The sequence below is a fragment of the Poromitra crassiceps genome (genome assembly GCF_964638095.1).
Source record: "Poromitra crassiceps genome assembly, chromosome: 20".
Taxonomy (NCBI): Eukaryota; Metazoa; Chordata; class Actinopteri; order Beryciformes; family Melamphaidae; genus Poromitra; species Poromitra crassiceps.
The window spans coordinates 30254727-30282358 of record NC_139637.1 but is presented as its reverse complement, the minus strand read 5'-3'; the positions used below and the strand labels follow the sequence as shown (position 1 = coordinate 30282358).

The 27632-nt window shown below is 46.5% G+C and overlaps 1 protein-coding gene across 1 annotated transcript in view; it reads left to right on the top strand.

Moving 5' to 3' along the window:
• The window catches only part of LOC310795022 (Ig-like V-type domain-containing protein FAM187A), a gene marked incomplete at both ends in the record, with an annotated part of 38756 nt that extends 18026 nt beyond the window's left edge, over window positions 1-20730 (top strand). Inside the window, 4 exons of the mRNA XM_083657044.1 lie at window positions 7800-8028; window positions 8630-8749; window positions 10918-11169; window positions 20666-20730. Of these exons, the coding sequence (XP_083513170.1) occupies window positions 7800-8028; window positions 8630-8749; window positions 10918-11169; window positions 20666-20730 (666 nt within the window). The remainder of the gene's footprint in view (window positions 1-7799; window positions 8029-8629; window positions 8750-10917; window positions 11170-20665) is intronic.
• Between the last annotated feature and the right edge of the window lie 6902 nt (window positions 20731-27632).

The following is a 27632-nucleotide window of genomic DNA, read 5'->3' as shown; positions in this document are numbered from 1 at the left end:
CGTCGTGCACTACCGGTAACTCTCTCTCACTCACCATGGGGAAGAAACGCAGAAATTCACACGACGCAGCTTTCAAGTTGAAAGCAGTCAATCTCGCATTAAAAGACGGAAATCGAGCAGCAGCACGAAACCTTGGCATCAACGAGTCAATGGTGAGGCGTTGGAAGGGGCAGCAGGAGGAACTGTCTCAGTGCAAAAAGACCAAAAAGTCCTTCAGAGGTCATAAAAGCAGATGGCCCGAACTTGAAGATTGCCTTGAAGATTGGGTGTTGACCCAGAGAGCAGACGGCCGAGGTGTTTCCCCAGTTCAGATCCGACTGAAGGCCAAAACAGTCGCCACCGAAATGAAAATTGAACATTTCAGAGGTGGCCCATCTTGGTGCTTCCGATTCATGAGACGAAAGGGACTGTCCGTCAGGGCGAGGACTACTGCAGTGTGCCAGCAACTCCCTCCCGACTACCAGGAGAAAATCACAAACTTCGGCGAATTCACACAAAGGAAGATCACGGAATATTATAGGAGTGTGAAAACATCCACAATCACCAACGGGTTCCGAAAGGCTGGACTGCTGCGGGATGAAGAGGATGACGCCGCCACAGCTGGCCGTCAGAGGCTTCAGAGGCTGTTCGATGCCGACACCGACAGTGACGAAGAGGAGTTCGTTGGTTTTGAGAGTGACAATTAAGGAGAGAGGAGAGTGGTTGACGAAGCCACCCTGAACCTGTTCGTTTCCGACACTGAAGATGAGGACTTTGGTGGTTTCAGTACGCAGGAAGAAGAGGAAGACGAGGATTAGTGACTTGACTTCTCTGGTTACAGCCGTTTGCTGCACCTTCACCTAAAAGATGAAGACAAGGATTAATGACTTTTCTGGTAGGCTCACTACTGTTGACTGATTGTTTTATTATTGTTTTACAGTTATTTTGTTTACAGCCGTGACTGCACCTTATCCTGTGTGATATAGCCTATTGTTGTGTGATTTTGTCTGGGGATTAGTGACCTGACTTTTGTTTTGTTTTGTTTTGTTGAAATGTTAATAAATGGGAGCTTCCCCAAACAGCCATCTCTTTCCCGACAATCCCCTCTGTGCACGAACCCTTACATATGGTAATTAAACATTAAAACACAATAAAATAAAAAAAAATAAAAAAAAAACATTAAAACACCCGCGGCTTATAGACCGGTGTGGCTTATATATGTAACAAACAGGCAATTTTGCTGCTGCGGCTTATACACCGGTGCGCCTTATGGTCCGGAATTTACGGTATTCTCATTCTAATTCTAGCTGTCATAGATTATGTTGCATAGTTGATTTCTCTATTACTGACAAAATATGTTACTGTAAGTCGCTTTGGATAAAAGCGTCTGCCAAATGACATAATGTATATTGCATGTTGCGTTCAGGTGCACTAAAGCAATCCAGCGCAGGCCACACTATTTCGTGAACCCTGCCGTAGGCTATCCGTGTCTTCCTTTCTTCCTCTCTCTCTCTCTCTCTCTCTCTGTCCTCCATCATTAAGTCTCTCACTCAGTCTTCTCCCCTCTGCCACTAATTATGGTTCATTAGCCACTGCTGCTGCTATTCCTAGACCTGCTGATTGCATGGTTACTAATTAGTTAGCGGTGCATACATTACGAGGATGTGTGTGTGTGTGTGTGTGTGCTATCTACTTATCCACAGCCAACACAAGACATGACCAAACACACCACAATAACGTCCGCTAATCCATCCAGACACCCAGGGCTGGCCTGGCCCAATTGGCGAGGTTGCCGTTTGCAAATTACTTTTATCAGCTAACGTTACGAAGAAACCAACGGCAGTCACTGTTTACATATGGTCTATGCTGCCAATCACCGTTAAACTAACAAAGAAGAATTTAATTGCCTCACCTCCTTCTCCAGATAATAGAAAAGTATTGATCGTGGGATTGATAAAGACTCGGATTGGTAAGCAGTCTCTCAAAAATGCTATCAATACGAATAAAAATTAATAATCCCCATCCCTACTTATTAATATCGTCTATAGACGGGGGGCACGGTGGCTCAGTGGTAGAGCTGTCGCCTCACAGTCAGAAGGTCCTGAGTTCGATTCTCGCCTGGGACACTAAGGGCGCTGTGGTTGTGTTCCCCCCATATCCTCAGTGCCTACTGCCCAGGTGGGGTATCTCGTTGTAAGGGCCTTTCTCTCTGTGTGGAGTTTGCATGTTCTCCCCGTGCTCCCCCAGGGGGTTCCTCCGTATATAACCCCCCCACTAAAAACATGCAGAAGATCAGATCGTCATCGTCATCCGACCAGTGACGACAACATCCGAAGTTGGTCCCCGGGCGCTGTACGAGAAAGCGACCACTACTCCTGGCCTGCCCCCCGGAGGAAAGGACATGCCTGGATGGGTTAAATGCAGAGGACACTTTTCACCGGCCACCGTCAGCATGAGTGTGTTGTGGCCGCATGCATGTGTTGTGGTGTTCGTGTGACAATAAAAGACGGGCTTGTCCCGTTACGAGAGTTTTTTTTTTTTTTTAGACCTTATTCGATAAGCCCGGACGGCGCCATATTGTTGACAAACCGCAGCCGTAACGTAGTCTGGCTGAGCATATAGCAACAGTTATGGCTTCGTCAAAGAGAAGTGATGAAAAAATAAGTTTGGTCGGAGGTGCGGACCCCTATAAAAAACTGACTTAGAGTAAATATAACTCATTATATTGCCAGGTATAACGTACTGGACATTTATAACTACCTTGTGAATACAGTATTGGATTACACATCTCAGGAGCTGAAGGCTTTCAAATCCTTTGAGCCCTATAACTATTTCATCTGTGGCAATTGGTCTGAAAAATATTTTTGTGCCACCAACGACATCATCATCATCATCATCATCATCAAACATTGACGTGACTCGTGACAGCAAAGGTAAATAACCTTAACGTTAAATGTTTGATATGATCTGACGCTTGCTTGCATGCCAGTGTTTACTTAGCCTCTAGTCTCTTTCCCTTCACGTTTGTGGACAGTAGCTAACACCCGGGCTTTTATTGCTGCTATTACTACAGCTGTGTATTATTACACAGCACACTGCTGTTGTGAAATAGCTCCTGATGCAGTAAAAACTGCATTAAATAGGCTAGTAAGTAACGTTGGCTAGCGTCCTAAGGTATGACAGCTATCAGTCACTTTTAAACAGCGCGCTGCGGAATGTCAATAATATGGCGGCGGTGGGCGTGCCCGTACGTGAGTTATGTCATTCGAATAAAGTCTATAGACTCAGCTGATAGGCTACAGTAATAAGGAGACGGTCTCAGCAGCCACTGCAGAGCTTCCAGCAGTGATCTAAAGGTTAGGACTGAAACTAGCTCCCTCAATAAAAGGCAAAGAAATTGCCGTAACCTTTATCAGCACTTTCAGCTCTAATGTCAAACCTGAGTGCAGGAAGTCTGAAAACTAGCTGAGAAGGTCAACAGCTTTCAGAAAAACTATGTTGACTTCGGGTCCCTCATGGCTGCAAGCTGATCAAGAAACACCTGGAGAGGGAAGACTTCACTTAAACAGAAAAAATGTATTCTGCAGAAACAAAATTAATACATTTTTGGCTTTTATTTTGACTAGAAAACTGCATGCTTTGCCCGCAAATTTCTAGGGGGGAGACTCTGACGATGTCCCATGGGCACACTTTTTTCAGAGTGTGAACAAACTCATGCCGCACCCGCACACTCAACCAGATGTTTTCTGGTTCAAGCCTGTCTTGTCATCAGTGATGTCACTCTGTCAACATGAGCAATAATGTCACCAGTGATGTAATCAGTGGTGTCCCCTGAGCAATTGTGATGTCATGAAGCGTGTGAAGTAGATCAGACAAACGGCTCTCGAGATATGAAAAGGACAGAGATTCATTGTGAATCATTATTATTCTGCATAATTATTCTACTAATGACATCTATAGATTAGTAACTGAGTCAGTATGTGAGTAACTCTCCCAGTTCAACTCTGACTTTAGTTATTGTGGATAAAATCAGCACATTAGAAGCGCTCCATCTGTAATTGAATTTCATTGGTATCCTTTATTACCTTTTTTACTCTGTGCTGCATCCTAAACATCTGTTATGTGCTGCTGTAATCTGCCCATTTCCCTTCGGGGCAACAATTAAGTTAATATGAGCTGATTTCTCCAGGTTTAGAACATGAAGGCAGGTTTGATCAAATGAAGTTTGCTAGCAGGGAACCAGGAGTATTGAGGCATAACTGATTGATTCTCTGATTGTAAATGATTACATTAGATAACAAAGACTGTCTGTTAAAAAAAGGGCATTTGGAAAGTGAAACTTCTCTTCAGGTCCAGGATGCTGTCAAGTTATACTTGTGTGTGTGTGTGTGTGTGTGTGTGTGTGCGCGCGTGCATGCGTGTATATATATATATATATATATATATATATATATATATATATATATATATATATATATATGTGACATCTGCTGGCGTTTTGACCCACAACTAGGCCGAGGTAATTTTTCTGATTTTTACAGATGAAATGGCAGACTGTAAGCTTTCAAATGATGTGTCACACATTGTAATCTGAAAGAAATTGAAGGAGATATGCTTATTTGATTGTTCACACTCTGGAAAGTAAGAAGCTGAGAAATCGGCTCTCACAGTTGGAGAAGTTTTTCACACCTGAGGCAGTGAGCAATGGGGGAGTGAACAATAGCTGCTCATTTACATTAACCATTCCCCATCCACTACAACTGATCACTGTCACTCTGACACACTAGCCCTTTTCCCACATGCGCTTTGTACCGCAAAATGACCGGTACGTGGTCTAATGCCTGCATGTGAGAAAGGCGCCGTGCCGGTATAAGCGCGACCCCGTCGTCCCCGACATTTCACCAGTTTCGTGCCAGTCACAAGAGCGGTATGCTCTTAAGGGGACGCAAGTGGAAACGGTTCAGGTCATTTTCCGCGACAGCGGTCCTTCAATCATGGGCGAGGAGTAGCCTACACACGTTGCTTAATGTTCCAGCGGGCATAATCTAATCATTTGCGCACATTAAAGCAAACTGGCGAAATGATCTTGTGATAGCCTAATAAGAGCAGTATGTCAGCTTGCTGATTTCCGAAGGCATTTTCCGCTATCAGTGGGCTGTGACTTCGTGGACCAGGTTGCAATGCACACAGTAGACAGTCCAAGACCAAATACACAGCTGATTGTTCGATATTCCCCTGGTGTTGTACCACCAAAGGACTATTGCCAGTCGCAAACGCGCTTCCAGTGGTTTTCGCCACCGGGTGATCTTGCGTGCGGGTCGGACCAGACTCAGCACGTAATACCGGGACATGCGAAAATGACGCTTCCATTCCACGTCGTCAAAATTGTTCAGAGCATCTTCCCAAAATAAATTCCCTCCTGGTCTCTCTCGCTTCCAGACGGCTCTAGTCTCACGCAGCAGCGCAGAGGTACATAATCATCAGTCATGATCTGTCCCCGGTTTAGTCTATCTTCATATTCTGCGCGACACTCTCATGGGCGAGGTGTACACACGTTGCTTAATGTTCCAGCGGGCATAATCTAATCATTAGCGCACATTAAAGCAAACTGGCGAAATGATCTTGTGATAATAAGAGCAGTAGCCTATGTCAGCTTCATGTGTGTGCTGTGCTGATTTTCCCCTCTCCTCTCTGCTCGCTCTCTGGCCACAGTCCGTCCTCCTCCTTCAGTCACAGCCCGACAGGGACTAAGCAACGTTGCCGACAGCCAAGGCAAGCCCGGACACATCAAATGAAGCCAGTCTGTAAAAAGTAACCTCGCGTCACCAGGCTCTTCTCGGCGAGAAAGAGCCTGGCTCCCGCCCACAATTGATTTTGTCACCCTACTGGCTCCGGCCTAGAGCCCGCCCTAGACCGGATGGCAGCGTTTCTAGCTCGTCAACTTTCACGTTAACTTGACAATTTGACCCAAGTATCAGAATCCTCTTTCACCGTTTTGACCGGTGTGTCAGGCGGTGGTGGCGGAGATGCCATATTGCATAAACGTTTTGTTTTATGTAACGCTAGCTTTGTTTTGATCAGACTCTAGTTTAGGTAACATCACCGCGTCAAGCTAACGGCAACAAAGACGTTGTTAGGCGCATTGCCATCCGGTGTTAATTCTGGGTCCGGGGTTTACGCCCCCATGACAAAAAGCGGGGTGGAAGGTGCCCAGACTAGTAAAAAGTGCTTCAACGCTACGCAGGTGAACGGATAAACAAGCAAACTTATTTCACCATTCGGAGTTTTGCCGACACGTCACTCCCCACCCGCTCTGCAGTGCCGCCCCCCCCTCCCCCCCCCCATACAGGCAATTTCGCTGATAGATTCCCACATGCCAGAGGAGAGGTGTGAAGGGAAATGTCCGATATTGACTTACAGGTAATTTTCCGGTACGCATGTGGGAAAACGGCTACTGGGACACAGGCCACAAGTAAGACAATGATAGAATGTAATACAGGGCCGGTTCCAGAACAAGATGACTAGGGGTGCATCCTAGATAGGAAGGGGTGCAGATGCCCGGCCAAAGGCCGGGCCCACTCGAAAAATTTGACATGTTATTTTACTAAAAATAATGCATTTGACCATCATTTCTAGTAGAATGATACCACCCAAGCAAGAATATTTCAAGTGTTTCAAGTGCTTTACTGAAATATTTGGACCATATAATGATAATACAATTATCTCAACCTTAAAAGGTTACATATAGGTGCCAAAAAGCCATAAAATCACATCAAACAACAAAGAAAAACAACAACTATAATTCAAGTTTAAACATTAAGTGTGCAGCTGTAGCATTTATTATTATTATTATTATTATTATTATTATTTTTTTTTTTTTTACTTTTCAACTGAGCATGCAGACAATTAAAATAAGGGTGCAATGCATGCTTTTGCACCCCCGTAGAACCGGGCCTGATGTAATAGCCTACTGTTTAGGTGATGGGTTTCATACACTTTCTGTAATAAAACATCTGAAAGCCAAAATCTTATCAAATGGGGTACGCGCGGGCTAATTTTGAGGTATCCATGCTTTTATCATTTCTCATCTGGATTATTGTAATTATTATTACATGTGTGCCTATTATGTTCTTTTTGGGCTCCTTGTGCAGATAAAATTCCCTGAGGGGCAATAAAGGTTTCATCATATAATAATAATAATAGGATATAATATGAATAAAGATTTGATAAGAGACAGAAGCTGCTGAACAAAAATAAAATACACACACACAGACACACCGTGGCTAGCAGGCCTCGCTAGCACGCTAAAGTTTTCCTTTGTTCTCAACAAGAGATGTGTGTGATGGGGTATGCTAGCAGTAAATACAGATGTGGGTAGTTTACCCACCGTGTTTCCCCTCATTGATTGTTACAGTTGATCTGAAAATAGGCGAGTAATCTATGGTTTATGTCCCGCCAAAGAACTTAATGGAGTTAGCTTGATAACTGAGGTTCAGGAACACAAGATCACACCATGTCCGCATCATATCTCACCGCCACCTACTCTAATCCATCACCCATTCACCTGCGCTCCTCCAATCCAATCACCGAGCCACACCGGCTTTCTATCAGCTCAATCACCTGTAGCCTTTATATACTCACTGGCATACCACTTCTCTCCCGTTTGTCATGTCTTCACGACTGCTTGTTCAAGACGCACTCGTTCGTTCCGACCCATTTCAACTCAAGCGAACAGTTAATTAAAATAGTTAAAAAAGAAAAGTCAGCTGGCACGCGCCGTTGTATGTCCCTCGCCCGGGCGTCAAATCTTCGCCATCCAGTTCCAGCCAGACACCGCCCTCTACACCGCTGCCGTCATCGGAGATCCTCAGGCGACACGACAGCCGTGTCCTCCACGCGCGCCCCGCGCCGACACGTTCCAGCCCAGCTCGAGCCACAGCAATGCCGAGGCCACTCCATGGCCAACCACCATCTCCGACTGGACCGTCGCTCACCTCCAGGCTCCAGCTGACCCTCCTTGGCGCACACCCATCGCCTTCACGGCCAGGTGTACCTCTTCTGTTTTTCATTCAAGTTTAGCTTTCATGAAACTCTTCCTATACTATCTGACGTGACTTACAGTATATTGACATCGCATCTCACGCGATTACCATTGACTTCAGCAACTCCAAACCATGCATTTACTGAATCAACACTACTACCCGTATGAGGGGTGAACAGTGCCAATGTTTACCTCACTAAGCAACAGCCTCTCATCCCACTTGCTGCTGCTGCCACTACTACGAAGCGACGTCATGTCACTACCGATTACAGCTACTACGACTGCTACCACTAGCCGCTCCGACTACTACCACTATTACCACGGCTACTACTAGACGTGGCTACTTACTAGGCTACTACTGCTAGATGCCGTTGCTGCTGTAGTGCCGACAACAGTCTGGTGCCGCGCACCACAACAACAGTCCGGTGCCATGCATCACAACAGTCACTACTGCCGCTACTACTAATACAGTACTGCTACAGTACTGCTACTACTGCTACTAAGTACTCCCTAAGAAAACAAGACCGTTAAAGGGACAGTTCACCCCAAAACAACATTAGCTCTCAGTGCACACGCTTCCCCCCCTCCCCTCCCATCCTCCGCCTTCAGCCTTGGCACCGGGGCCCCGCCAGCACACGGACCCGGGTCTGCCCAGCTCGCTTCGGATCACGCCGCTGCTGCCCCCGTCGGGCCCAGGCATCGTTCCCGCCTCCCCTCCCATCCCAGCAGGCTCACGCCACCACGGCCACAGCCTCCCCTTCCCCCCCCCTCCCCTCCCCTCCCATCAAGCTCACGGCACTGTGGCCACAGCCAGCAGACTCACGCCACCACGGCCACAGCCTCCCCTTCCCTCCCCCCTCCCTTCCCTTCAGGCTCAGGGCACCGTGGCCACAGCCACCAGACTCACGCCACCACGGCCACAGCCTCCCCTTCCCTCCCCCCTCCCTTCCCTTCAGGCTCAGGGCACCGTGGCCACAGCCACCAGACTCACGCCACCACGGCCACAGCCTCCCCTTCCCTCCCCCCTCCCTTCCCTTCAGGCTCAGGGCACCGTGGCCACAGCCACCAGACTCACGCCACCACGGCCACAGCCTCCCCTTCCCTCCCCCCTCCCTTCCCTTCAGGCTCACGCCACTGTGGCCACAGCCAGCAGGCTAATGTCACCTCGGTCGCAGCCTCCCCTTCCCTCCCCCCTCCCTTCAGGCTCACGCCACTGTGGCCACAGCCAGCAGGCTAATGTCACCTCGGTCGCAGCCTCCCCTTCCCTTCCCCCTCCCTTCCCTTCAGGCTCACGCCACTGTGGCCACAGCCAGCAGGCTAAACGTCACCTCGGTCGCAGCCTCCCCTTCCCTTCCCCCTCCCTTCCCTTCAGGCTCACGCCACTGTGGCCACAGCCAGCAGGCTAATGTCACCTCGGTCGCAGCCTCCTCCTTTCCGCCCTCCAGCCGCAGCGCGGCGGGGGCGCACCCATAGACTCCTGCGCACACGCATCCTCTTCTCCCCTCCCCTCGCAGTCTCTTCCTTCAGCGCCAGCGGCCTGTTTGTCCCCCCCTCAGTTGCCAGCGAAGCCGCCCACCTCAGCAAGGGCGGCCTACCGCAACATTCCTACTTTTCTACCCCCCCTCGATGCCCTCCCACCCCCTCCCCCAACCTCCCCCTTCCCTCCCCCTCCCCTTCCCCACCAAAATGTAGTTTACAATGCATTGTCTACCTTTCTTGCCTCTCTCTGTCCACCACCCGCTCTCCCGGGTCCCCACGCACACGCATCCCACCCCTCCCTCCCCGCTCAACCTCTTCCTTCTGCCTCCGCGGCTTGCCCCTTCCCTCCGTGGCCTCCGCGGCCCCTCTTTCCGCCACGGCCTCCGCGGCCACTGGCGTCATCCCCTTTCCTCCTGTTCTCCCCCTACCGGATACCCTCCCCCCCCCCCCCCCCTCCCCTTCCCCATCACCCCTATGTTGTTTTTCCCTTGTCTGCCCCTCCCCTCCCCAGTTCTCCACTCCCCTCGAAGTCTCTTCCTTCAGTGCCAGCGGCCCGTCTTCCCCCCCCCCTCCAGTTGCCAGCGCAGCCACCCGCCCAGAGACACAGTCCTCATCCTGGGTTGCAGAGCCACGGGAGCTCCGCCCAGAGACACAGTCCTCATCCTGGGTTGCAGAGCTACGGGAGCTCCGCCCAGAGACACAGTCCTCATCCTGGGTTGCAGAGCCACGGGAGCTCCGCCCAGAGACGCAGTCTTCATCCTGGGTCGCAGAGCCACGGGAGCTCCGCCCAGAGCAGCAGTCTTCATCCTGGGTTGCAGAGCTACGGGAGCTCCGCCCAGAGACACAGTCCTCATCCTGGGTTGCAGAGCCACGGGAGCTCCGCCCAGAGACACAGTCCTCATCCTGGGTTGCAGAGCTACGGGAGCTCCGCCCAGAGACACAGTCTTCATCCTGGGTCGCAGAGCCACGGGAGCTCCGCCCAGAGACGCAGTCTTCATCCTGGGTCGCAGAGCTACGGGAGCTCCGCCCAGAGACAGTCTTCATCCTGGGTCGCAGAGCTACGGGAGCTCCGCCCAGAGACAGTCTTCATCCTGGGTCGCAGAGCCACGGGAGCTCCGCCCAGAGACGCAGTCTTCATCCTGGGTCGCAGAGCTACGGGAGCTCCGCCCAGAGACACAGTCTTCATCCTGGGTTGCAGAGCCACGGGAGCTCCGCCCAGAGACGCAAGGGCCTCTCAGAACACACGGTCCAAACCTTGGGCCGCTGGAGAAAAGAAAAGCAAAAGGAGAAAAGAAGAGAAGAAAAGATAGGAAAGAGAGAGAGAAGAAGAAAAGGAAAAAAAGAGAGAATAGGGGCTGCAGCGCGTCCGGCTGCCGGTTCCTCCACACATGCTCTTTCTGCGGCGGCGCCCACTCCAGGGTCGCTTGCCCCCATGGCCCCACCACCCACGCCAAATGACTCCGTCACTTTCCAGGCTTCCCTCCCGGCTGAGAAGTTCAACCGCACTTCGCTTTACATCACCAACCACCCCCTCACCATGCTCCTGAAAGGACTCCGTAAAAAACGAAGGTCCTCCAAGCATACCACAGCTACATCCGCGACGACCCCGACGACATCCGACGAGCCCATCTCCTGCCGTGTCGAAGCTCTTTTGGGGGTGGGTGGAGATCGTACGTTATCCTGGGACACCGAGCCCAGCGGGCTCCCACCCAGGATGCGATCTTCATCCACGACGACCTCGACGACATCTGACGAGCCATCTCCTGCCGCGTTGAAGCTCGCTGGGGGTGGATGGAGATCGTCCGTTACTTCGGGACACCGAGCCTCCCTCCCAGGATGCGATCTTCATCCACGACGACCTCGATGACATCTGACGAGCCATCTCCTGCTGTGTTGAAGCTCGCTGAGGGTGGACGGAGATCGTCGTTTATCCCGGGACACCGAGCCCAGCGGGCTCCCTCCCGGGATGCGATCTTCATCCACGACGACCTCGACGACATCTGACGAGCCAGCTCCCGCTGTGTTGAGGCTCTTTTGGGGGTAGGTGGAGATCGTACGTTATCCTGGGACACCGAGCCCAGCGGGCTCCCACCCAGGATGCGGTCTCCATCCCGGGCGCAGGACCTAGCAGGCTACGCCCGGGTGCAGGACCTAGCAGGCTACACCCAGAGACGTACCCCCACTCAGAGTCTCAACCCCCGGGTTCCTGGTTCCTGACACGGCCGTGCCGCGTACTAGATGAGACTCCAAGCAATCCTGGTTCCGGACACGGCCGTGCCGTGTACTAGAAGAGTCTCCAAGCAATCGCACCACACTCACTTATCAATAAACATATATTCATTCTAACCATGGTGTGATCTGTGTTAGTGAAATGGAGTTAGCTTGATAACTGAGGTTCAGGAACACAAGATCACACCATGTCCGCATCATATCTCACCGCCACCTACTCTAATCCATCACCCATTCACCTGCGCTCCTCCAATCCAATCACCGAGCCACACCGGCTTTCTATCAGCTCAATCACCTGTAGCCTTTATATACTCACTGGCATACCACTTCTCTCCCGTTTGTCATGTCTTCACGACCCCCCCCTCCACACCCCTTAGTTCACATCTCGCTACGGGCAGCACGAGCGGAGTTGCAGGTTTCTCCCCGTGCGCGCAGGTTTTCCCCGGGCACTCCGGTTTCCTCCCGCAGACTGTTAAAGATATGTTTTGCACATGCCTAATCTGCTTCTCTGTCCTTTGAACACAGGAACCAGGGGGGGTAGGTGGAGATCGTACGTTATCCTGGGACACCGAGCCCAGCGGGCTCCCACCCAGGATGCGGTCTCCATCCCGGGCGCAGGACCTAGCAGGCTACGCCCGGGTGCAGGACCTAGCAGGCTACACCCAGAGACGTACCCCCACTCAGTCTCAACCCCCGGGTTCCTGGTTCCTGACACGGCCGTGCCGCGTACTAGATGAGACTCCAAGCAATCCTGGTTCCGGACACGGCCGTGCCGTGTACTAGAAGAGTCTCCAAGCAATCGCACCACACTCACTTATCAATAAACATATATTCATTCTAACCATGGTGTGATCTGTGTTAGTGAATTGATAAGAAGGGCTGGAGAGGGACAATCGCTCACAAGAGACCCGCCATTTTGGAGACACCCAAAACACTCGCTTCTTTCTTTGTTACTCTTCGACTACTCCACACGTCAAAACGTGCTAAAACATTTATATTATACAGTCTATGGCTAAAACACACATCTATCCATAACTATATGTTTGCACAGTCCTAAAACAGAAACAAAACGTAACTTTAGGACTCATGATTAAATACAAACTCACCGAGGAGGAAAATCCAGGAAGTGCTCCACACTGCTGCAGCCATCAGTAGGCATGTTGTCTGTCTGTGTTCTGCGCCCGGACCGCACTCGCAGATAACGTTTAAAGAATCTTCTTTAATCCAACAATCCATCTACACACACGCGGTGTTAGTAACGTTACAACTGGCATTCCCTGTGAATTCTCCACTGTGCAGGAATATAAACAAAAGCAGAGTAGCCAATCGAAACTCGTATGCAAATACAAGACATAGCCTTTTGTTTGAGGTAAAAAAAAAAAAAAACGACTTATTTGACAAGATTAACGAATTGTATGATCCCAAAACGTCTTCATTTTATATGGAATGGATAGTTCAAATACTATATGGTGTAGGCCTACTATTGTAAAAAATGCAAAACCACATTTTTTCAAGAAATAGACTTTGGTCCTCTGTAGTGGAAAACTGATAGCCACGAGTTGCGGGACCTGGTGACAGCAGCCGTCATATATATATATACTAATGACATCTATATATGTAGGCTATGTATAATGTGTGTGTGTGTGTGTGTCAGCCCATGTCGGCAGCCATGTTGCCTGCTCGGAATTTTCTCCTAGCCTGAAGATTGATTGAAATTTGACAGTGCTAGCTGACATTTGCACACTGTAGATTTCGTTATGAATGAAGACATCATAGTTGACTTTTGATGTGAAAAAAACAAAGAAATTGGATTGTGTCACTTTTGTTTTACATATATTGTTAAATAGGACCAGGGATGTCATCTAAAAGTAGTTATAGCCAGGCTGGAGGCATTATGGATTTGGGTTGTCTGTCCGTCCGTACTACAGGAGATTATTGAGGCATGAGGAGGAGCCCCTTGTTTTTTGAGGAGAGGGATATTTTATATATTTGATATTTTTAATAAAATATCAATCAAATGTGTTTTTTCGTCATAAAAGTCATGGCTGATCTTAAAATGCTCCAACATTGACACCCGTGGACAGTGGTGGCATGCAGACAGAGGACTCTATCGTTGCAACGGCCTTAGAACAGCGCTTAGCGCCCGGCGCAGCTCATATTAGTGGGCGTGGACCAGCGCACTCGATATTTTCGTGTCGGCGCTACATGCGGCCTTAAGCATTATAACCATGCCTTTTAAGCGTAGAATTATGCACGACCTGGTGTTTGGAGAAGTGCAGTAAACGAATCACAAGCTTCCTTTTTAAGCTCCAATTCCACGGAGCGATCCAGTCTGGCTTCAGAAAAGTCGAGGCACTCTGAGCTCCCCCCTCCCTCTTTCATCCTCGGCTGTCTCCATATATATTATTCCATATTATTATGCTTCTCAAACCAATCTCACTGCAGTTTAAATACTGCAAGCATGTAAATATGCTACACTATAGCAAGATCAAAGTGAAAAGAATGTTCTAAACGCATTGGCTAGAAAAATATAGCCTATCCCTATGTCATGATGAGATTAGATTGGTGAAAGTTTTTTCCAGAATGATATCGTTTTCTCTCCGCTGCTGCACAGGTAGGATGATGCACATAAATATAGCCTACATTATGTAAAGTCATTGCATAAATGTGTTTTTATTGTAAAAGTAAATGTGAAGTAAGCCAAGTCTTATTGGAGCGGACACAGTTACGGCTGTCACTCATCTAAATCACGTTAAATCTGGGATATATATATATATATACCACCTGGATTACATATATGTTTCACATAGGGTTGTGTTTTATTTTGTCCAATATTGAAATGTTCTACAATTGCATGTTGTGTTAACACATTCACTGCCAACAGTTTATCCAATACAGTAGGTAGCTTCTGCCAAGGTTTTTTTTGAGGATTCTGGCTCATCTTTCAAGAGCCGAGGATTATTTTCTGCTAGGACTTTGTGAACACAAAATATCTCAAAATAACTAATAGAATGTGTGCTTTCTCTGTCTAAAAGAGTTAGTTTTTATCATGTTCTGTTATGTAGGCATTAGCAGTTGAATACAGCATGGTTTCAGCGTCTGAGAAGGAAAGCTGAGATAAATGCATTTTTGTGAAATTAAATAGAACAGGCAGAACAGTCACTTTAACCATTTATTTTTGGCATCAGTGAGACATCAGACATCTAAACAATAGTTCTGAACAGTAATTTCCTCCAATATAACAGCACCCCCACAGCACCCCGCAAACTCCTCCCTCCGTGGGTGTGTCTCTGGTGGCTCTGCAGCGTGTGTCACAGGCGAGTCTCTGCTGCCTGTCTGTGCTGCCTGGCGGCCGCTCGTCGGGCGAGTCTGGATCGGGCTCGCTCGTTTCTGGGGTTTCGGTTGTGAGCTGGGATGAAGCTGCGTGCGATTCTGGGCTTTCTGCTGCGTGTTTCAAAGTGTGTTGCACCCAGAGTCTATTTTTGGAATCCCCCACCGTTGTGCGCCAGCTCCCAGCGCGAAAGCGTTTTCGCCAAACCATTCTCATGAGAATGGTTTCCTCACGCTTTTTCCTGCTGTTTTTGCTCGGCTTTCTCTAGTCTGGAGAGCACTGTCGCCACTTAGTGGGTCGGTGGAATGGGTTGTACACGTTCGGTGGCTCCCATATTTTTATAGGAGATGTAGGGGGCTTTGATCCACGTCCCACCGTCAATTTTTTTTTTTTTTTTTTTTTACATGTTAACACATTGAGTGCCAGCCATTTTTTCATCCTGTAGGTAAGTTGTGCCAGGTTTTTTTTTGAGGATTCTGGCTCATTTTACAAGAGCCGAGGATTATTTTCTGTTAAGAATTCATGAACACCAATCATCTAAAAATAACTAATAGAATGTGTGCTTTCTCTGTCTAAAAGAGTTAGTTTGCAGAGTTAGTAGTTATGTAGATATTAGCCGTTGAGTACAGCATGGTTTCAGCGTCTGGAAATTTATTCAGAGATAAATGGCTTTTTGTGAAATTCGACAGAACAGTCACTTTAACCATTCATTTTTGGCATCAGTAAGACCGTCAGACATTCTAAACAATAGTTTTGAACAGTAATTTCCTCCATAACAACAGGAAACACCCCTCTCATTCAAACTCCTCCCTCCGTGTGTCTTCTCCTCCTTCCTCCTGGCTCTACAGCGGGCGTGTCAGAAGCGCGTTGCTGCTGCCTGCCTGCCTGCCTGCGTGCCTGCTTGCCTGCGTGCGGACGCTCCTTGTGCGAGTCAAGATGGGCCGGGGAATGCGTGGGCGATGGGCAGATGTTGATTCTGGCCTTTCTGAGGTGTTTCAAAGTGTGTTTCACCTATAATCTATTTTGCAAATCGCTCTCCGCTCACTGTGTGCGGCTGCCTGCGCGGCCGCTCTCGGGCAAGACCAGTGTGGAATGGATTACTGTAAAATCGCCTCGCCATTTCCTTGAATGGCTTGTCTCCCGCGGCAGTTTTTTCTTTGATTTCGCTCGTCTGGGGAAGCACTGTCAACACTTAGTGGGTCGGTAAAATAGATTATACACATTCTCTTGCTCCAATAGTGATCTCGAAGATGTAAAAGTTGTTGATTGATGTCCCACCGTCAAAAAAAAAAAATGTTTATGTAAGACGAGTTATTTCGGCTCTGGCACTCAAGCGTTGGATTATGTAAGACGAATTATCTCGGCTATGGCACTTAACGTGTTAACACATTCACTGCCAGACGTTTTTTTTTTACTGTAGTTAGCTTCTGCCAGAGGGGTTTTTTGAGGATTCTGGCTCATCTTTCAAGACCCGAGTATTCTTTTCTGCTAAGATTTTGTGAACACACAATATCTCAAAATAACTAATAGAATGTGTGCTTTCTCTGTCTAAAAGAGTTTGTAGAGTTAGTAGTTATGTAAGCATTAGCAGTTGAATACAGCATGGTTTCAGCGTCAGAAAAAATATTCAGAGATAAACGGCTTTTTGTGAAATTCGATAGAACAGTCACTTTAACCATTCATTTTTGGCACTCTCTCTCTCTCTCTCTCTCCCTCCCTCTCTCTCTCTCTCTCTCTCCCTCCCTCTCGCTCTCCCTCCCTCTCTCTCTCTCTCCCTCCCTCTCGGGAGGGAGACGCACTAGGTTTAATCCTAGTGAGAGGGGGAGAGGGAGAGAGAGAGAGAGAGAGGGAGGGAGGGAGGGAGGGAGAGAGAGAGAGCGAGAGAGAGAGAGAGAGAGAGGGAGAGGGAGAGTTGCTTCCAACTCCTCCCTCCGTGGGCGTTCTTCTTGGCTGCAGCGGCCGTCACAAGCTTGTCACCAGTCTCACTGCTTTGCTGCTGTCCTGTGCCTGTCTGCGCGGCCGCTGTTTGAGGAAGTCTGGATGGACTCGCTCGCTTCTTGGAGTTTTGGTTGAGAGAAGCTTTTGCGATTCTGGTCATATTTATGCTGCGTGTTTCAAAGTGTGTTCCACCTGTAATCTATTATGCAAATTTGCAATCCCGCATCGCCAGCAATCAGCGCGAAAACGAAAGCGTTTTCCCCCATCCATTTTCATGAGAATGGCTGGGGTGAGAATGGCGTGACAAGTTAAAAAAATGCTTGCCTTCCTCTAGTCAGGAGAGCACTGTTGCCACTTAGTGGGTCGGTGGAATGGGTTGTAAACGTTCGGTGGCTCCAATAATTATATAAGAGATGTAAAAGGGTTAGATGCACATCCCACGGTCAAAAAAAAAAAAATCATTTTTTTGACGTATTAACTCATTCAGGGCCAATGACGTCTTTGACGTGTTATCAGGAATAGCCCAGAGGGCCAATGACGTGTTTGACGTGTTTTTGTTTTTATTACTGCAGGGCGTAGTTTAAACACTTCCCCAGCCTGTCACATGGTATCAGGTCCCTATCATCTAAGACAACACGTGAACAAACACATACCGCAGCTGTTGTTTTGAAATTGAGCAGGAGGAATATCAGAAAACGGATAAGGAGCTTGCCTTGTGCAGACAGGAGAAACGCCATTGAAACGCCCCTCGCGCGCTGCAGGAGCTGGTCGCTTTCCTGTGTGTCAGCCGGAGAAAACCGGAGAAAGTAATCCACAGATGCGTTTGATCATCGGAGGAATGAGGAAATGATCGATCAGCAGTGATCAGAGGGCGGTGAGGACGTGTTGAATAGCCGAGGGGAAAACGGGAACGATAGCAGGGAGGATAGGACAGGGAGACATGGACGAGCAGCACACGAACAGCTAGGCAGGCAGAAGCGGCATTCACAGCAGCCCGCTGTCCGTTCTCAAGAGCTTCATGAAATCGCTGGGCTGCGTGCCCTCCAGTGTTGCTCCTGGCCAATCCCGGCGCCACAGGGCGTGGTTATTGCTTATCCTATGTGGGGTTAGAAATCACGCAACGAAGGGGGATCGTGTGTGTGTGTGTGTGTGTGTGTGTGTGTCTGTCTGTCTGTCTGTCTGTCGGTGTGTCTGTCTGTCTGTCTGTCTGTCTGTCTGTCTGTGTGTCTGTCTGCACACTCACTCACACTGCTGTATTGTTGAATGTAAAAAAAAAGCACTTCATGTGTATATATATATATATATATATATATATTTTTTTTTTCCATTTGTGTCATAACGAATAGTATTTACATGTCTGATGTCAATACAGTTCAAAATAAAAGAATTGAGAGCGAGTTCTGCTTGAGAATGTGCCCTTTTACAAAAATTGCCTTTTCTCCTGTTTATTTTCTCAGGGAGACCTATTGGGGGAAAACAGGGTGTATATAAATGGCTATAAGTAGAGTACAGAACATGCTAAAAGCTCACTTTTTTTTCCTGGTGAACCCAGAGACGTACATCTTCATTTTGAGGTATTGCAAATCACTCTGGTGCTAATAGATAATTTACTGTGGGTCTTGAAAGATGACCAACAATTATGAAAATCTTTGGCCTGTGCTAAATATTGGCAGTCCTAAACTGGCCCTGAATGAGTTAATACGTCAATGGCAGTGAACCGCTGGATTTTTTTTGACGTATTAATACGTCAGTGGCAGTGAACGTGTTAACTCGTCGACGGCAGTCAACCCTTGGTTTCTGTTTGACGAGTTAACTCGTCAACGGCAGTGAACGTGTTAACACGTTCACTGCCATTGACGTGTTGATACGTCAAAAGAAATCCAACGGTTGACTGCCAATGACGTGTTGATACGTCAAAAAAAAAAAAAAATTTTGACGGTGGGACGTTGATCTAACCCTTTTACATCTCTTATATAAATATTGGAGCCACCGAACGTGTACAACCCATTCCACCGACCCACTAAGTAGCGACAGTGCTCTCCAGACTAGAGGAAGCCAAGCAAAAAGCAGTGTGAGGAAGCCATTCTCATGAAAATGGATTGGCGAAAACGCTTTCGCTTTCGCGCTTGGGAGCTGGCGGTGGGGGATTGCAAATTTGCATAATAGATTATGGGTGCAACACACTTTGAAACACCAGCAGAAAGGAATCGCAAGCAGCTTCATTCCAGCTGAGCTCACAACCGAAAACGAACGAGCCTCATTCTCATACTGTAGGCGAAAACGCTTTCGCGCTGGTGCACACGGGCGCACAACGGTGGGGGGTTCCAAAAATAGACTGGGTGCAAAACACACTTTGAAACACGCAGCATAAAGCCTAGAATCGCACAAAGCTTCATCAAAGCTCTCAACCGAAAACCCAAGAAACGAGCAGCCCCATCCAGACTCGCCGACGAGGGGGCCGCCAGGGAGGGAGACTGCTCAAACTCGCAGCAGCAGCAGCAGCAGAAAACTCGCTTGTGACAAACGCTGCTGAAAGCCACCAGAGACACGCCCACGGAGGGAGGAGTTTGAAGGAGAGGGGGTTCAGAACTATATTGTTTAGATGTCTGATGCCAAAAATAAATGGTTAAAGTGACTGTTCTGCCTGTTTGATTGAATTTCACAAAACTGCGATTATCTCAGCTTTCAGTCTCAGACGCTGAAACCATGCTGTACTCAACGGCTAATATCTACATAACTACTAACTCTACAAACTAACTCTTTTAGACAGAGAAAGCACACATTCTATTAGTTCTTTTGAGATATTTTGTGTTCACAAAATCTTAGCAGAAAAGAATCCTCGGCTCTTGAAAGATGAGCCAGAATCCTCAAAAAAAACCTCTGGCAGAAGCTACCTACAGTAAAAAAAAAACGGCTGGCAGTGAATGTGTTAATATAAACATTATTTATATCTACCACTTAGCCTATTTAGGCTGATTTGGTTGCTATTTCTTGTCCAAATGGATTAGCCTCAATGCATGCTGGGAGATTTCACATGTGGCTCAACAGCCTCTGAATGACAGGAGCTCAAAACTACGATATAACAACTTTTTTCCATCGGTCTTTGTGCCTGTCTGACACGCGAGAGAGAGGGAGAGAGAGATAGAGGCGTGCAAGAGAGGGAGAGAGAGTGTGAGATCGGCAGAGGAGAGCTGTGCGTAAATACGCACAGTAATATCCGCGGCGCACTGAATAAGGCCTGTTTTGAAAAGCGCTAAGCGCTAAAATAACGCCAGGGGGGAAGATATCGTTAGGCCGGTATTTAAGTCCGAAACGCCCATTCTGGCAGCGCATTTCGGGGCCTAAAACCTAAAACCGCCTTGGGCGTTTCTTTTCCTTTGTAATTCATCTTATGCTAATCTATGATTGGTCGAAAGACACGCAATTCACAACAGTGAAGCCTCAACCACCCTCACCAATCACTACCAATCAACAACCAAATTGGCTGTTGATTGGATAGATTGGTAAGATTGACATTGTATTGTCCAATTATGCATGGGTCTCAAAATCTCATCTTCAACGCTTGAATCCATGGTTCCTCCACCTCTCTACTGTTGTGACGGCCCTCTATGTGCTGTCTGGGCCTGTGTTGTATGTTTGTCTGTCTCCCCCTGTGTGTCTTCCCTCAGGTCCAGGCAGGAGGAGCAATCAGGGTAACTGGGAGCACCTGATCACTGCCCCAGAGGCCTCCTAACCATCTGACTGCTCCTCAGTCAGTGGAGGCTTTCCCCTGCTTGACAGCAGACCTTTTGTTCGCCTTGGCCGTTTTGTTTGTTATTTTGCCCCTTCTATTACAACACCACATACTTATCTTCTCACACATTCACTCACTCACACCACTGATTAACTGACTTACACATCCTATTGTTATTTTTGGTTGATTCATCTTTAAACTTTAATTATTTGAAATAAATTACTTTTGTTTACACTGTTAAAACCGTGTTTCCCCTTCTTTGTCATGGCCTTAAGAGCTAGGTTGTGATAACTGTAAACTAGGAAGTGATGACTCCACTGACACTAAAATGGATAGATTTATACGACAGTAGCATATTATATGTTCCCCTTCTTTTTTTTTTTATCAAGCAGTAAGTTAGCTCACAAGCCAGGCAGTAGTTGCAACACAAAACACACGTTTCACTTTCCAAATGGATTTGGTGCAGGACGCGCGTGGACACAGACATCTCTGCAGACACATGGGATACTGCAACGTCATCGGCTGCACGCGGTTACAGACGGCATGGATGTGCAAGGAAGTCAATTAAGTTCAAGTTATCCGGGTCTTCTAGTAAATTCGGTGTGCAAATGGTCCACCAAGCAGTGCTATTTTTTCGTATTAATATGTTTCATGCTGCATAGCCTGTCATTTTGCTAATAAAAATAAATAAAATGAAAGGGCTGACAGCTAGCTCATTTTTAAAGCTAGAGTGGTGATCTTTATATCATATGAAAGTAGAAGAAATACGGAATCGATTGGTTGCAGAAAGGTTGCCGCCGAGAGTCCTCCCTTTGTTCTCGAGCTCAGGAGCCGCCACTGCTCCGTCCGTACATCCGTCCGATGTTTGTTAACGCGATCAAATGTGCCTCAAACGTCAACTTGGACTCATTAGATTTTGGTAGTCGAAGGTCAAAGTCAAGGTCACTGTGACCTCACGAACGCCATTTCCAAGTTTGTTAACGCGATATCTCAGGAACGCCTTGACGGAATTTCTTCCAATTTGGCTCAAACGTTGACTTGGACGCTAGCATGAACTGATTCGATTTTGGTGTTCAAAGGTCAAGGTCACTGTGACCTCACGAACGCCATCCCCAAGTTCGTTAACGCGATATCTCAGGAACGTCTTGACGGAATTTCTTCTAATTTAGCGTAAATGTCGACTTGGATGCAAGGATGAACTGGTTAGATCTTGGTCATCAAAGGTCAAAGTTCAAGGTCACTGTGACCTCATGACCACTCCTTTCATGCTCGTTAACGCGATATCTCAGGAATGCCTTGATGAAATGTCATCAAATTTGCCTCAAACGTCCACTTGGGCTCAAGGATGAACTGATTAGATTTTGGTGGTTAAAGGTCAAAGTTCAAGGTCACTGGCATCACGAACCCCATTTCCAAGCTCTTTAAGGCGATATCTTAGGAACGCCTTGACGGAATTTCTTCCAATTTGGCTCAAATGTCGACTTGGAGTCCAGGACGAACTGATTCTCGATTTTGGTGGTCAAAGGACAAAGGTACCATCACTGTGACCACATATATATATAGAGTATATATATATATATATATATATATACATATACACACCGTATATATACTTGTTTTTTTCTCTTATGTATGTTATGGCATAGATGTTATGACACAGTTGAGAGATGTTCTTACTAGGGATGAAATTGATATGTGAAACGATGTGGGAACCTTGTGTTTATAATTGTTGTCTTGTGTATTTCTTTTCTCTCACTTACTTCATTTATGTTAATGGTCTTACTATTATTTTTGTGTCTGACATTTATGTTATAAAAGAAAAAATCAATATATTGTTAAAGAAAAAACAGGAGGAGCATCATCATGGAGTTAAACGCCAAATCTATAAATGTTATTTGAACATGTATCTATTCTCTCCTGATTGAAACACATAAGTTATATATGGTCATGTTTTTGTATTTGTTGGGGAGCTATTTCCGATTATTTTGACGACATTTATGGGTATCGGGAACACACCAGGCCCGGAAATGTCTGTCCCCGCTGCCCCTGCCAGCACAAAGACACGCAGTCTCACAGCAGAGAAGGCACCAAGTTACACACCAAGAGGGATGCGAATATATACAGCACGAAATTGCGAATTTTGACCCACCTGTCAATCACAGCAACAGATGTGTACACGTCAGATGCGAATTTCTGAAAGATCGACCGTGGCCCGAAAAAATTAACACCGCAATAACGCTCAGCGACACTTCGCCGTTGGTATGCACGATTGCATTGACTGATAATAGGCTCGAAAAATATTATTGACGTGAGAATTAATCATGAAAATAACGCTCCCGGCGTGTAATGACCTTTACACTCCATACACTGCAGCTCAGTGAGATAAACAGGTGGATTGGATGCCCCAGGATGCCACCTCAAGGCTTTCATGATCCAAAATGTTAATTATAAGCTGATGAATGGAAGTTAAGCAGAGTAAGAGCTGCTTGAGAAACAGCTGCTAGCCATGTGTAAGGATGCCAGTTTGAGTCATTCAGTGTTTATGTATAACCCCATTTAGAATTCTAATAAACATCAAGCAAACAGTAATGATTGCCAATACATTGCTGCCATTTATTTGATTAGTTTATTCATTTCATATGCAGAGAAAAATATACAATTTAAAATCCAAGCATCAGCAAAAATGCTCTTAGCATCGACAACAAGCCATCAAAGCTAGCATGGTCGGTCCATCATCTGCAGAACAGGAACCAGGAAGTTTATGTAGCTCCAGCCAGAGTCATGTGATCAAAAAAGCTCTGTAACTTGAAATCCCACCTGAAGTACAAATTGTAACTAGATTTATTTACTTTACAGGCATTTAGCTGATGCTCTAGTCTTGTGGTTAGCGATACTGTTTTTGTCTGTGTGTGTGTGTGTGTGGGCGCGTGTGGGGTGGCCAGCTTTGAGAACCCTTCACATGTTGCTGCTGCACATCGTTGGTAATGTAAGTGCAGATGTCCCCAATTTTCAGGGATAGTCCCCGTTTGTATTTACCTGTCCCCGGCTGGAGCTGTCCCCGAAAATTTCCCAGATTTTCCACCCCTTGTCTGTGGCCGACATTACTGTCTTTCAGATGCTCCAGAGGGAGTGAAGATGCTCATATCATATCATGTAATTTTACAACCACAAACTAGAGGCCTAGGCCATTCAGGGGATGTATGGGTTTCCTAGGTATATGGTGACAATACGGGGGGTTCTGAGCATTTTCCAGAACAGAACCGCTCACCACCCAACTGCCAAAAAATTTAATTCTCACAGAAATCTCCAATTATCTATCAAAAGTTTTTGATAGCAAATCACAGCATGAATTTTTCTAATGGTGTTCCTCATGGTCTTCGGGCCCTATTGTCGCAAATGCGATAATTTAGCGTTTGTGCTTGTTTTGCGCTCGTTTAACCCGCACATAACGCAAATTGGGGGCGTGCACAAGCACATTTGTATTCTCCCTATTACCTCTATGCCTGTTATAATTGTACTGGACATGCATGTGGTAGGCGTGCCACATGCCAAACCAGGCATGTCCGGGACACAGATGGCATTCTCCTATCGTCAGCGCAATTACTTTGCGCTAAGAGCTTTGAAAAGCACCTCTTAAGCGCTAAAATACCCCGCTGCCCTTGAGCGTAACCATAATCTCCACAGCGCAGTGCATAGGAATTCCTTTTGGATACACCATTACGCACGGACGTGCCACGCTATAGGACATCAAATTCTGCTGCTAAAAATGGGTAACCAGCAGATTATTCAGTGAGGCAATCAACTATAATTCACTGATCACATCGCAAAGAGGGGTTAATGGCAAATGAATTGAGAAAACTTGGACACCTTCGCCTATCCCCTAACCCGGAGGGTCGTTGGGGCACCACAGACGATCTGTCGACAAGCTCTCTCCATCTCTATCTGTCCTCGGCACGGCAAGTCTCACTGTTTCACAGAGTTTTAATTGAGTCCACTGTAAATCCTCTCATCTTTTCTCTTGTCTTCCCCGTTTCCCCGCTGCAAACACGTTTCTATTGTCCAGTCAACGAAAGAACCCGAATTGCATCAAATCACATGTTTTTAACAGGTATACGATGTGATGGTGTTGTTGTTCGATAGGGATAATATATACAGTCAATGGAGATAGGCCTATCCAAATTACGCATGGGGAGAATTACAGCGTCTATTGCATGCCTCATGCAAACTGTACTTTAATAGATAATAATATTGGATATTATAATGATATATTGACTGCCAAACTGTAAATGTCCCCGATTTTCATTTCAGAAATGTGGTCACCATATGGTAATGAGCCAAACGTCGAAAATTCGTTTTACGGGTATTTTGAGATTTTGAGTGATTTTGTTGCTTTCATCTACGGTACATAGTACATCATTTTGAATAATTATTTTCATAAAACAAAACAAAAGGGAAAGTATTTTTATGATTTTAGTGGAATGACACTCTAGAAAATAGAATGTTGAGGAATGTTTAAAGTAGCCTGGTAAACCATCCGTGTTTTCATCTGGCCTCCTAGTTGACATCGTAACCGGCCAATCAGGAACGCCACTGTCAAAACAGCAATTGCTGCCTCCGTGGTCTTGGCTCGAGCAGTAATGTCAATGTTTGTTGAGTTTAAACAGCCATAAGTGCAGTTATTGCAGAAATAGACTCAATAACAACAATTAAACAAGAACAGGAGTATGTAACCGCAGAGTTTCTTGGCAGATAATATGTTATTTTGCCATTCTTCCAAAGTGGATTTGGATTTGACTGGATCCGATGCTGATTGGCTGAACGACTGGATACTTCCACCCACTGAAATGAACCACGAAACGAAACAGAATGTGAGTTCACATTTCCGGATGGTTTTAACCAGGCTGTTTAAAGATCCTGGCAAACAAAATCCACAAAAATCTTCTAACTATGTAATTTAGGGTCTTATGTGGATAATTATCAGGTTGGTAATAAGCAGGTTGTAGACATTAGTTTCAATCCAAATCCTATATTGCAATTTGTATGTCGTGTTAAAGTTGTGTAAACTGTCGCAGTTTTTATAATTTAAACAACATTGTGCAGTACAGTAAGACAAATGCAGTTTGTTTACCAAAATGCTGCCCGGCTAATCCCTCGTATTCATCAACTCCAATCTCAGAACTTTTTTCATCGCATGACTCAGGCAGAGAGCGAAATGCAGTCCACAAGTAATACATAATAGATCAATAGTGTCCCAGACAATCTCCCGCACAGCAAAAAACAACTGATGCCACACTGCTTTCTCTTTTGATAGTAATAATAGTAATAACAACAAACATCAACAACTTTTTTTTTTTTGCTAGATTTGGCTTTTCAATAGGTTTTCATTTGACATTCATGTGGTCTGTATTTAAACAAATGAAAGGAATCTCCCTGCGCTTCGGAGTTGGACGCACGGAGGAAATGACACGGACCGCGATGGAGACGTTTTATACAATGAGAAGAGAGGCAGGGAGAGAGAGGGGAGGTCAGACGATTAAAGATGACTTCAACCATATTTTATACTTTTACATAACTGTAATATTCAAATAGAATGCCTATACAGAGTTAACATACAGGATAATTATGCATTGTTACACAGGAGGATTTCTGTTCCCCCTTGTGGAGTCATCGTGGATACTCTCTATATAGATTGTGCTACAAAACACCAAATGGTAATAATACAAAATATCGCTGCGTCTTCAATCTGTAACATGACAAGCGAAAATAGATATAGAGCCTCACGTCTGTGTGTTCTGGTGGAAACATGAGGCAGGTAGAAGAACCATTTTCCTACACAAAGTCTGCTATAGGGCGTACAAAAGGAGACCGATATTCATAAAGGATCATAGAGCTGGAGAATTGATACTATACCAGGGGGACTCGGACATTTTTATTTTTGTCTACTAACATGCAGCTGTCAGCACCCATTGGTTTCATTGAGGAGCAGAGATTCTTTCCATTGGCTCAACGCTGAAACAGTTACCACCAGCTTGTGATTTGACAGAAAACAGCCCAAGATAAATGTTCTATGGTCAATTCTTTTTTAGAAAGATTTTTCAAAAGTCTATGGAACAATGAATGGGTAGGTACAGTACCATGCTGAACCCAGAAGACGGCGTGACTTGGGCACTCTATGGGAGCTCAGACGATGGGGACATTAAGAGGTGCAGCTGAGTTAGGTAAGCCACGCCACCTAAAATGAATTAATTTGTTGTTCAGTGCAGACATTTTACTGTCATCAGTGTTTATCCTCCACTCAGATTCTAGCAGGTGAGGTCATTTTTGCACTGGCCCAAGGTGAGAAAGACAAGCCGCAGGCTATCAGGTTTATCTCAGAAAGCTATAAATCCACATTAAGGGGAAAAAGGAAGAGAAAGTCTGCTCCCTGAAGTGCACTGCAAGATGGTTTGGTAAGCTGAGGCCTTAACTACACATGTTAACTAATTTAGTTTGGCAGTACTGCGTGGCAGCAGTAGTGCATGGCTGAGGCCTTAACTACACGTCACTCATTTAGTTTCGCAGTAGGCCTACTGCGTGGCAGCAGTACTGCGTGGCTGAGGCCTTAACTACACATGTTACTGATTTAGTTTTGCGGTACTGCGTGGCAGCAGTACTGCATGGCTGAGGCCTTAACTACACATGTTACTGATTTAATTTTGTAGTACTGCATGGCAGTACTGCGTGGCTGAGGACTTAACTACACATTACTGATTTCGTTTTGCACTGCGTGGCAGCAGTACTGCATGGCTGAGGCCTTAACTACACGTCACTCATTAAATACACAGTTTGGCAGTACTGTGTGGCAGCAGTGGGGCTTTTGCGAAGCAGGGGCTTTTGTTAAGAACAAAGAAAACATTAAAATA